This window comes from Catharus ustulatus, chromosome 21 (genome assembly GCF_009819885.2).
Source record: "Catharus ustulatus isolate bCatUst1 chromosome 21, bCatUst1.pri.v2, whole genome shotgun sequence".
Classification (NCBI taxonomy): Eukaryota; Metazoa; Chordata; class Aves; order Passeriformes; family Turdidae; genus Catharus; species Catharus ustulatus.
In genome coordinates, this window is record NC_046241.1 from 3335880 (window position 1) to 3348484 (window position 12605).

Below are 12605 nucleotides of genomic sequence, written 5' to 3' on the forward strand. Positions count from 1 at the left end.
GCAACACAGGACACCACTTATTTAAAAGAAAGATGATCCATATTATCAGAGAATGCAGGCTCAAGGGATAGAGGAGATAATCCTTGCTGTCAGTTTTCCCATTCAGAAGACAAGGAAAAATATTCTGTTCGCCTGTTTCATGACTTCTTCACTCAGGGTAACATTTCCAGAGGGGAGGCCCAGCACAAGGGGTTTTGTCCTGTTTCAGCATCACTTCAGGGGGTGGATGGGGTTTGGAGCAGTGCAGGGCTGGTGTCAGGGCTTTGACCAGAATGGAATTTCTCTCTCCATGTTTAGGAAGCTTTCTGAGGCCCAGAGGGGAAGCAGTGTGAAAGTGCCAAGCAGCACAACTGAGAGTTAAAATAGCCTGAAATTTATACACCTTCCTCTATGGGTTTAAATTCTCCCGTGTGCGTGAATGAGGTTGGCTGCAGCCAAAAGAGGTTTTCATGAAGTGGCAAAGGAAATCTGTTTTAACAGAACAGGTTCCTGAAAATATCCTTGCACCACTTCTCTCTTTATGGTTTGACTTTTCTCCTTGTTACAATGGTTCAGGCTGGAGAGTCTGGAAAAACATCAGGGTAACCAGGGCAGAGGGAATATCAGATGGAGATGAGGGATAGATAAGAGGCAAATTACAGAACATTTCTCATGGGTCATTTGGCTTAAGTCTTGAAAAGAGGAGGAAAAAAATCCCGAAGTAGTAAAAGAAAGAAAAAGAGACAATCAAAGCAAATAAACCTGCCAGTGTTGCTGATTTCAAAGGCCTGTGAAATGTGCATATATGCTTCATAATGCTCTGCTGTTTTAAATGAAATGTTCCATCCTTTAATCCTACTCACTGTCTCAGAAGTTAATTGTAGAGTAAGATCACAAATCTCTCTGCCAAGGCTTTCCCTTTGTTTTCTTTTTTAATTTTTTCTCCCTGTGAGTTGGCCAGCCAGCATATCTTTTCCTAGTTCTGTGCACTTGGTTGTTTTTATTTTCTGTAGTATATTATGGAGTTCTGTATACCTCAATAATTTGTTATGGTCATGCAAGGAAGTGGAACTTTTCAGTTTTTGCTGCTCAAGGGAACTCAAAGTTGCTCCACTCTTGGATGTAGACCCTGCAAAAGCAGAAGGCTGAGTGATCAGATATTTATGGTCTGTAGCACTGCAACTCTTTCTAAACCCATGTAAAGGTTATCTAAAGGTGGGGTGGAAGAACTGGGCAGTAAAGCCTGGAAGAATAAAAAGAGAGAAGGAATAAATAATGTTGTGTACATGAGCAGCCATCCCTAATTTTTGCCCTGAGTTCAGACAGAATATGTTAGACACTTGAAAATTTTTGCATCATCTTTTTCCGCGAGCCTCTGCTCTTTCTTATCCTGGCCAGAACCAGCAGCAAAAGTGCCGGGGGGAAAAAAAGAGAGAAAAAAAATCTGTTTTCACTGTATTTCTGAATCTGAGCCCAGGTTTGTGAAGGATTTGGCAAGGATTTACAAACCTTTGAGAGAATCCGTGCGGAGATCTGAGGAAACCCGCCTCCCTCCTTTAAAAAGCAAGTTGCCTTGGCCAGAAATTGGGCAAAAATTGGTTGTTTCAACTGATGTTTCCTTTGAGATTTTGGATTTTAACCCGAAACTTCACATTGAGAATCAAATTTTGCTCTAACTGTAGATTTACACTGGAGCAAGTACATCACAGTCAGTGCTGATATTTGTGTGCAGCCCAACAAGAGCAGAGGCTGGCTCTGAGTGCAGGCTCACATGAACAAACCAAGACAGGACCCAGCACAAAGTCTGGAGTAGTCCAGGCATCAAATTTATTCCAACCTGTTGCTGTGCCTCAGCCTGTTAAGTAGATCCTGCATTAACAACCTTCAGGAGTAAAGTAATTGAATGAAATAAAGCTGTATCATTTATTTAAAGTCTTTTCTGAGGTCAGAGAGGGCTGAGCAGCGATGTGCCCTTAGGGTTCTAAGATGAAAATACTGATTTTAGAATAATTTCCTTTATGTATTGGGTGTTATCTTTTTTCCTCTCAGTTCTATAACTTTATTGTTACAGTAAAAATTTGTGTATTTCTAGGACTGTCCTGTGGAAAGCCTGGGTTTCAAAGCAAATAGAATGAAACTGATAACCTGAAAATTGTAAAAATTCTCTATTTTCAAGCAAGGAGGTGTTCTCTGTCTCTGCTGCAGGATAACGAACACTCAGAGCTAAAGGATTCCCCTATTTTATACAGTAAAGCTCTTATTTTCCTTCCATATTTTTTTTTTTATTTTACATATTTGTTAAATTGGGTGAGTAAAGCCTGAGTCACTATTCTAGTGAATTAATTCAGTTTGGAAAAGGGAAACCTGGGATCAATGAACACCCAGAGTTTTACAGCCATGTTGGCTTTTATTTTGCATTATTTTTTGCTTAGGGATTGGTCTTAACTATAAAACCTGTCAGAGATGTAAAAACCCTGGTCCAGGTTTAGCAGGCTCACCTGAATGCATTAACAGCGTCACAGAGAGCGACACAGAGTTCAGCAGGGGCTGCAAACCTACCCAAGGAGCTGGATTTACATTTGAACAGTTATCCTAAGTGGCTTTTCTTGGATCCTCATCATTCTTATATTTTTTTTGCCAAAATATTTCTCCTCTCTTGTAACAAGAGATCAGATTCGGGGCCTGGAGAGGACATTTTGCTACAGCAGATAAACCAAAATTCTTTCAGAGCTGCCAAGCCTGCATGTGCTGACAGTGCTTGCAATTTATGCTTGTGGACATGACCTAGCAACTGCCTGGGTTGGATGTGGCTGGAATTACAGTTCCACACTTGGATTTCAGTGTGAACACAGGCAGTGATCTGGATCTAAACCGGGACCTGAAGCCTCTCACTTGTAGTATTCTGGTTCTGCTGTGTTTCAGGCTCTGTCCCAATCACTGAAAGATTTATACCTTTATCAATAAATTATCATGACTTTTACTACACTTACACCAGTGTCTTAAATTAACACTAAACTCAGTGTAGATGAGGCACACTTCCTGCTGCACATGATTTATGGCAATCCGTCTGAAATGAGGAGCAAAATTGAATTTGTCAGCAAAGGCAAATCTTTAACATTAAATCAGACACAATTTTTATTGCATGTCCACTGCTAAAGAGAGTTTGTAGATTGTCTTTTTTTATACAGATTTTTTATAGACCTGTAACACTTTAGGCTTAAAAAAAAAATAAAATATTTGGAGGTCTGAAATCTCTACTGTGTCTTTGTGTCAGGTCGGAGGTGACAGACAGGACAAACGTAGCAGTTACATGGAACTGATAAACTCTCAGCTTGAGGGCTGTGTCCCCTTTTGATGACCTGCCTTTGGGAAAGATGTGGAGAGTGCAGATAAGAGCATCAGAAACAAGCAGAGGTCTTAAAAGCAGTGAGAAAGGCTGAGGAAATAAGATGGTTTTAGCCTAAAAATGAAATGGTGTACAGGAGATATAATAGGCTTTATATAAGTAATAGGTTTGGTAAAGTAAAAGGGAATCCAATTGCCCTGTCAGTGGTTGAATGGCACAAATACTCCTCTAATAGAGCACAAAAGACTTAGGTAGACCTTTAGAAAAAAAACTTTCTGACCATGAAGAAATGAGGGCTGCGGGTCATTGGGACATTGACATAGTCCCTGTCATGTGTGGTTTTAAGTGAGCTAAATGAAACATTGTTTGGTGACACATGAAGATGCCCCAGCTTTGGGGTGAAGGGCTGGCAGCCCTGCTCTCTGGCACCCTTTCCAGACTCATTTTTCTGTGACTCTACAACAGAGGGCAAAAGGCAGCTCTCACACTGGCATCAGCACTGCTCTCCAGAAGGAGTTAGCTGTCTAACCACCCAGGACTGAGAAATCACAGGAGGAAAAGATAAATTACAGCTGTGCACATCTGCCAAATGGCCCCATGTCAAGGTCAGCTGTCAGTTGTGGCTCTTGCCACTACCTTCAAGAAGAACATCCTTTATCTCAAAACTGTCTTCACTGCTGATGTTGAGAATCTCTAGGTGTTCACTGCACCCTGAAACCTTGGGCACTCTGTGAGGTTTGGACAGCCAGGACAGAGATGTGGTGAGTGCCTGTCCACACACTGACTGCTGTGGTCATGGCTGCTCCACTGAATCCTGGGGCCAGGATGAGACCTGAAAGGACACGGGGAACTTTACTGAGACCTGTCAGCCACACCATGTTGGGATCACACCTGGATCTGTCACAGGCTATCACAGGGCTGCCCAAAAAAAAGCTTTCTCTTTGTCTAAATCATGCACCATGGTTTAGGCTGGGCTGACACTTCTGAGAGTGGAAAGGAGTCCTGGGAAGAAGAGTGATTCTCTGGGTCCTGTAATTCCAGCAGATTTACCTGTCCTGCCATGTGCTGAACCCAGTGGGTAAAGGATAGGACACTGTATGTCAATACTGAAAATTGAGATATTTTGAGGCTGACTTCCTAATTCAGGAGGTGCTGTTGGTTTTGGTTGTTGTTGGTTGGGTTTAGGGATGAAATGTAGTGCCTTCTGTTCCTAACAAAATTACCAGGCAGCTGCAGACCATACTCCACAGTGAGCAGATAGCAGAGTTCCTACTCTGTGTTTGGGTGGGATCTTGTAAATAATCTTTTAAAGTACCCTGTTTGTTTTCTTGCTGTAAAGTGACACTTTGAAGAAAAAAGAAACAAAAAAACCCAAAACAACAAACCAAGGCAAATAGAGAATAACTGGGAGCAAACAGTAGGAAATTTCCTAACAATAAGGTCTGGAGGACTCTGTGTTCCTTGCAAAAAACAACCAGGAGTGTGAGAGGCTGCAGCCCAGGCACATTAGGGAAACTTTGGGAAACCACTCTCTGATCTGGAAGAAAAAACAAAAAAGGTGGAAGGGCTGCCAACCCCCAACAAAACTGCTCAACTCTAGTCACCAAAACCAGATTTAATATGATTGAATCTGATATCAGCTGAGTTTCAGAGCCATTGCCAAATGTGTTTGTGGCTCAGCACAGGGTTTTGTGGCTGGGTTTGGATGTGGAGCTGAGGTCCAGCAAAGGGAGCTCCTCACAGTGGCTCCCAAGGCAGATGGGGCTGGTGGCCAAGGGCTTCACCTCCTTGCCTGGGGACAAGTCACAGCCCAAATGGACAGGAAATGGGTTTGACAGATGAGACAGGCACGGGGATAATGGCTGGGTGACTGATGGGGTGGGCTGTGTGATGGGTACTGCTGGGTGAGCTAAAAACTCCATTAGACTGAAACTGGAGCGCTGCATGGATCCACATCCCTGGCTGAGGGCTGGGGCTCACTGGGTAAGGGTGAGCTGCACAGAACAGTCTCAGAGGTCTCTTTGCACTGCAGCAGAGGGAAAAAGAAAACAAAAACTGTGCATTGAACAAATAAGTCGATGAAAAGATCTGGGTGGGAATGTGAGCATTGCCTAATATGATTTGGTGTCCCAAATGGCCTTAAACAGCCCATAGAATTTCTATGTCTAAAACAGATTCCAGCAAAGGAGACCTTTTATGATGCACTAATAGGCTCATTAGGCTTTCTCCAGCAAGGCACGCTCACAGCATCGTATGTTTTTTCCATTACAGGAATTACATGTGTTTTGTTGTGCTTTGGGTTTTGTTTTGTTTTCCACATAGACTTGCCCTGACAGTTCCCCCATTCAGGTTTATATTGGAGGTACCATCTCAAGCCAATGAATTTTATGAAATATGTTGCTGGCACTCACAGAGAGATGCATAAAGGAAATATTCTAATGACAGTTGGAAAGGCTTTGATCCCTTTCCAAGACTGCACTCATGTCTTTGAAATGCGAGTTTGGCAGTGCTGGAAAGGCTGGGCTCTTTGGCTCTCTCTGGCACGAGCCCATGTGACAGACATAATGTCCTCTGTCAGGGGACCCACATAACCTTGAGAAGTGTAAGCAGTGCTCACAGATTGAGCTGGGTCAGATAGTCTGGGCTGATAACGAAGCAGGGGGGAGTCAGCCTAGTCCAAAGCAATAACTGAAAGCTATTTTGACCTGGTAAATATTGGGTCTGCTGCCTGCGGCTATGGAGTTGGACATGAACTGCAAAAGTAGTTAATTTATGCCTCCTTGAGTGTAGGAATGTGGCGATGATGGATAGGGATGGGAGGTTATTAGAAACATGGGGAGGAAGGAGAGGAAGGAATTCCAGCTCGTGTTTTTATCTCTTACACACGCACACACTGGTCCCTCACGTTCTCTTGGCTGCCTCACGTGTGTTCGGTGTCCAAGCCCTCCCTGCCACACTCACACCTCTGCTCCTGCACGCTCACACAGGCACAAACTCACAACTTCCCAGGCTCTGCCTGAGCTCAGGGCTCGGGCATGTTTACGTGCTGGGGGTTGCTGGCTGCTCCCATGAAGGAGTTTGCATTTACTGCCTTCCAAGCATGATCTACTTACACCTACACCCGGGCAGATCCTTTGCTTAAAATCCTCTTGGCATTCTGTTCTTCCACCACTGAATACATTCTGCTCAATCACAGCCTTCCCTTGGCTAGCAGAGAAAAGTGGTCAGAGAAATATCAGAAACTCATGTCCAAAGGACTTAGTAGGATGGATTTACATGAGGCATGAGTCCAGTCTCAGTGGAGCATTGCCATCACTGGCCAGTTAGTTAAATGCTGTCTGCTTTGGATGTTTTTTGCTGTAATAATCCATGTAGCCTTGGATGTTGGAGCTCATGGGCTGAATGGAAGAGAAAGAGTGACTGTGGCTGTGCACTGAGGAGATAAATGGGGATTGGATTATGTAAACGATAAGCAAAGAGACAGCTGAGAATAAAGAAATATTAGTTTAGATTATTTGAAACCATGAGAGAAGAGGAAGGATAAAAATGGTAATCTCAGGAGAGGAGTTGGATTATGGTTACTCCTACAGGGATTTGCATGTGCATAAAGCATCTGCACCCTGAATCAACAGCCACAGCCAGCCCAGGCAGCAGGCCTCCCCTCCCTGTGACACAAACACATAAACACTGCTCTGATCAGACTGGCTGCTTCTGTTTCTGCCCCTCACATCACTCCCACGTTCCCTCTGACACTTTTGCTCACTCTCAGTGATGCTGCCACAGGTGCAGGACACTGTCCCCTCCCCGTGGTCACACCCGCTGTCACACATTCCCCAGTGCTCTCACACTGGGGACATTTGGAAATGCACATCAGTTTTCACATGTTATTTCAGACTATTGCTCATGGATGTGGTCTAGTTGGAGCCCATGCTTGGAAAAGATGTTTTGTTAGGCACAAAGAAGGTCCTGGGAGTAGATTGAGCAGAGCCTCAGAGCATGGTGCAGATCCAGGCAGGACAAGTTTGAGGAGCTAATGGGAGGGTCTGTGTATTTTCCATGGATGTGTTGAGAACACTGGGGAGATGAGAAATGTGTAAAGGGTCACAGTGCTGACCTGTCCTTCAGGATGTCATCCCCATTTGACTGGAAGATAAACACTGTATGGAACGGAAACATCCCCTTCCACTGGTGTCCCCAAAGAGCACATCTTCCTCCATGAGTCAGCCAGGGCCTGGGGACACCCAGCCACGGTCTATTTTGGACGCAATGACTTCAGCAAGTGGCAGGGGAAGCTATTGTGGAAATATGAATGTGTTTTCCATTTGGGAGTCCTCCGGGGAAGGACAAAAAGATCTTGGTGCTGAGCCAGCTCCCCCATTTTTTCTTCACCCTTCTGGGAGCAAAAGTCTTGCAAAGTATGCAGGGAACCCTTCTGAGAGCTTGTGTGGTTTGGGAGAGCTGTGTGAGCCTTACACACATCCATGCACACTGACAAAGGGGGACTCCAGGAAGCAGGAATCAACCTGCTCGAGACTGTGGTGTCTCCTCCTTACAGCCTTTGAGCCCTGCTTGGCTCGGTGTGATCCCTCTCTCTGGGATCTCCACCTGCCAAATGGAGACACTGCAACATATCCCCCTTCTCTTATCACAACACTTCATATCAAAAGCCAGTGTGAGCTGGAAACAGAGAACCAATGGGTTTACTCTTACATTTCATTTTCTACAGCTTTACTGTGAGCTGGAGCAGTGCAAACAGTGTGGCACCATGGTATGTGCACTGGCAAGCAGCCCCTGTATTCCAGTATCAGAAAATCTACTCCTTTAAAGGAGCAAAAAGTACCTCCAACAGCCATCAAGCTTTAGAGTTTGGCTTAGCTTGCCTGCAAACAGATTGCTCTGTGAATTCCAGGCATCCCAAAAGCTAAGGAGAAATGCTGCTCACCCTGGGAGGACCTAAGGAATTGATGCTATGGGATGGTACCACTCGTGCAAGGAAAGCTCTTGGCACAGCTTTGCCTGTTGGAAACAGCAATTCCCAACCAGCTGTGGGATGTCAGGGTTAGGGCAGGTGGGTTTGAGGACAAGTGACTGCAACTGGTGATAAAGGAGTGACTCTGTGAGCTGGAGTTAGTTGTGGTGCCAGCCTGAGGATGTGAAACTTGTTTTTTGTGAAGGAAAATTAGAGGTAACAACAACAAACAGCTTAGAGGAAATGTGCAAGCTAACTGCTGGTGTGAAAAGATTTACTGACCATAATACTTGGTTAATTACATTCATAATAAATAGATTCCTATACTTATCTTGAGAATGTGGACAGCTTTATGTATTTACCTTGGATTTTGTGGCCTTAGTTAATCAATGGCCTGGGGTTTTAGATGAGATTCACTACATGAATGCAAAGTAATCAAAGTTTGGGAGTGGGTTATTAAACACTTCAGGTGATTGATATGCAGGGTATTATAAGACCTTTGCTTGGATTGCAGCACTTCTTCAGTGTTTTGTTGCTTTTGTGTCACCTTTAGGAAAAAAAATGCTTTTCTTTTTCCACAGGGCATACTTGGATGTCAATGAACTTAAGAACATACTCAAACTGGATGGATCCACACACCTCAACATCTTTTTTGCCAATTCCTCCGAGGAAGAGCTGGCTGGAGTGGCAACTTGGCCCTGGGACAAAGAAGCCTTGATGCATCTAGGTGAGTGATAAAGATGTTTCTTCTTTGCAAAGCATTCTTTTGAGGCACTAAGAAGGAAAGACAAATATGCGTTAAGCTCTGTTCTGATTTCTTATCATTCCTCTAATATATAGTCAGGGGAAAAAAAGTATTTCACGATTCCCAGATACTGGCTCACAACCAGGAAAATATTAGGTTATAAACCCAAAGCATATTATGGTATTTGTAGATGATGTCAAGCTGAAAGTATTTCACCTTTTCAGTGAAGCTACTTTACAGGGCATTCACTCCATGGGAGCAGTGTGCAGAGGACAGGGGGATAGGTGTGGGGATGAGACAGAGGTGAATCTTTAACCTCAGCCTGTTTCTTTCTGATCCTTAGTTCATTAGCAAGTATTCAATTGGCTCACAGACTGTAGCTCAAATCTGCTGCTGTTTTTCTCTACGAATGTGCAAAAGAGCAAACAGCTGAGGATTGTATTTCTAATGTTCATTTGAGTGGAACTGGAAGGAGTTCACCACCCTGCAGATTGCCTGGCGTGTTTCATAACCAGGTTGCTGCTGGAACCTGGGGATCCAAAGCTCTGCAGCCTCCCAAATGACTCACTGCCACCTGCAGTGCCACCGGACCTGTGCTCCCTGCAAAATGTCAGAGGAGCTTCCAAAGCTTCAGAAAGCACTGACTGAGTCAGCGTGAGCTTCTCCTAACTTCACAAACCTCCCTTGAGCTGCAAACCTGCTCTGGTCCTCTCCTCTGAGCAAGAGTTCTCATAGATTTTCCAGATATTTCTCCAGCTCTTCCAGACCTTCCTAGACTGGAAGTGAAGTCCAGTTTCACAAAGTTAAATCTTTGTGACAGACTTCCAGCCAGTTTTTGTATTACTCAACCCATGTTGAGCTAAATAAAAAATATGTGGTGATTATAAACCTAAATGGGGAGAACAAGCAGCGTTTATTATCCTCAAACATACAATGGAAGTTGAGCTGTATGGAATAGCCATCAGTCAGGGAGGCTTTTCCAAGGTCAAAAATACCCCAAAAATGAGATGTTACCATGTCTTTATGGTCACCTGTCTCCACAGCAGAGAGGAGGTCCATGGTCAGACCAAGCAGTTAGAACTGGCTACCCTCTTTCAGTTTTAGGAAATGTTTTATTACAACATCCAGCTCTGCAGCTGCTCTGGAAGAAGTTTGAGCAAACTTCCCTTCCCAGGGACCAGCACTTACACACTGACACTCCTGCTGAGCTCAGCTGGAACTGAAACCATTCCACTCTGGCTTGCCTGCAGCCTCATCTCTGCAGGCTCCCACTGGGAGCACCCAAACCAGAAGGGTCTGGAAGTGCCCACCAGGGACCATTCCCCAGGACAGCATCTGGCAAAAACAAACACAGAGCTCTACCCCAGCCTGGACCAGCACCCACAGTGATGGGATTTCTATCTCTGTGGGATGATAACCAGTGATGATTGTTGGTTGTGGGTCAGTCACTGAAGAGCTGGACTCCTTGTGTGTCCCTTCCCACCCCAGAAGATTCAGTGATTCTGTGAAACTTCAGTGTCACTGCCCAAGTGGGATATGGCTGCAATACAGCTGCTCCTTCCCTAAACGAGGATTTTCACAGCTTCCCTTGGTGCTGCCATGGGAGGGAGCAGAGAACAAGGGGAGAGCTCCAGAGTGCCAAGAAGAACCTTCTGCAAGAGGGCTGGGGCTCGCCCAAAGCCCTGATGAGCTCTTCTGTCACTTTGTTAAGCTAATTGTCAGCATCATGCCTGAGCAAAACAATTTAAATTCAGCTCCTACAGAGCATTGACAGAGTTCATTGACCAAAAAAAGATCTCTCAAGAAAAAAAAAAATAGTCATTGGACAACAGATTAAAATTTGACTTGCTAGGGAGGGGAAAAAAAAAAAAGTAAAAAAATAAATAAATAATGCTCATAATTTCCTGTCATAATAGCCCTCCCAGACCTGTGCTTGGTTTGTAAGAATTCATCTTTAATCTTTTTTACTCTCTTCTATAAATCCAATATGTACTTAATAAAAAATATGAAATATGTCCTGTGGTGCAGATCTAAAAGCTGGGATAGAGATTGTCTGGGTGAGGGAGTTTATCTTTTCTGTAAAACTGCAATTGATTTAGATTCTTGACAGCTATAAAAAATATAAATTTTCAACAAAGGCAAAAATAAAATCTCCCTCTCCAGCTGCCTCAGGGTTCTCCAATGCCAGAACAATTTAACCAGCCTTTACTGAAGGCACATCCTGCTGAGGAATTTCACCAATATTCCTGACTCTGGGAAACAAACTCTGGAATTCTTTTTGGGATAGAGAACCCCAAAAGTATGCAGGGTACTCTCTGGGTATAAATGGCTCCACCTGGTAGAGACCAAGCACCAGAGGAATCAGAGCTTGTATTGTATGGAGGGGGAGAGAGGAATCATGGGTTTATTGTGGAGCTGCATGCTGGTAGGTCTGTATATAATTAATTGGGAATGTGGAGAACTGGTGTGAGGAGCAGCAGATGCTACGTGTGGCAGAGTGGACAAGGTGCTGCAGCAAGGCAGGTTTTATTCACTCTTTTGTGCACATATTTACATTTTATGTTCTCTTTTTTTAGATAGTTTTTATGTATTTGTACATGCTCATGGGATCCTCTCCACCCTGTGCACATTGTCAGATGTGCCCCTGCTCAGAGGAAGGTCTTTTCTCTTTTCTCTATTTTGTGCATGTGTCCCTTCAGGACATCCAAAGTGCTCCTTCCTCTCCCTTCAGCACTGACACAGTTTCAGCTGAAGTGCTGCATGTTGTGTTTTGGACATTGTTCTTAGAGGAAAACGTGAGGTAATGGGGAAAATCAAAGCAGAGCCACAGTCAGGGAGGTCTAGGAAAAGAGTTGAGCTCCAAGGAAAGGCTGAAGGGATTACAGTGATTCAGACTGAAGGGAAAGAGCCTGAAGTGGGGATGATGACAATCTCATAAAAGCTGATGAAAGGGGAGGAGAATCTTCTGTTCTTCATATCCGTGCGAGGAAGGACTCGAAGTCATGAACTTAAATTGCCAAAAAATCAATTCAGATTAGATGTGAGTTAAATCCTTGCAGCTGTAGGGATGCTGAGTGCTGACATTGATTGCTGGGGCAGTCATGTCATCAGGGGTTGTGAAGAGGCAGCAGGCCAGAGTGTGTGAGGGATGGTATAGACCTAATTGGTTGTGTTTTGTTTGACAGTGGAATTTAGAGGACTTCTTAAGAGCTTCATGGCCTCATTTTCCTCTAATTTCATGGTTTTTACAACCAAGTCTCCAGGCAGATAAGGATGAAGGGTCTATGGTGCATCAGAACCTGGTGATCTCATCTTCCCTGTGCTACAGCCACTGATAAAGTTCCTCCTGCCAAAACCTTTTCTCTCCTCATTGTCACTGAATTATTAGAGTACCATGTCCAAGATTTATATTCCCACTATAACTTTTACATAGCAGTCTCCTCATGAAAAGCAGGACACAAAAAGAGTTTTAAATAAAAGGTTTGAAAAAGTTGAGATAATAAGCTAAATAATGAAATATCAAGCATATCTTAAATACAAAAACACTAACATCTAACTGAGCTACA

General features: G+C 44.0%; 1 protein-coding gene across 1 annotated transcript in view; it reads left to right on the top strand.

Annotated features, from left to right (window-relative positions):
* PAPPA (pappalysin 1) overlaps positions 1 to 12605 on the top strand; it is a 180033-nt gene that overhangs the window by 42868 nt on the left and 124560 nt on the right. Inside the window, exon 3 of the mRNA XM_033077497.2 lies at positions 8876 to 9021. Within this exon, the coding sequence (XP_032933388.1) occupies positions 8876 to 9021 (146 nt within the window). The remainder of the gene's footprint in view (positions 1 to 8875; positions 9022 to 12605) is intronic.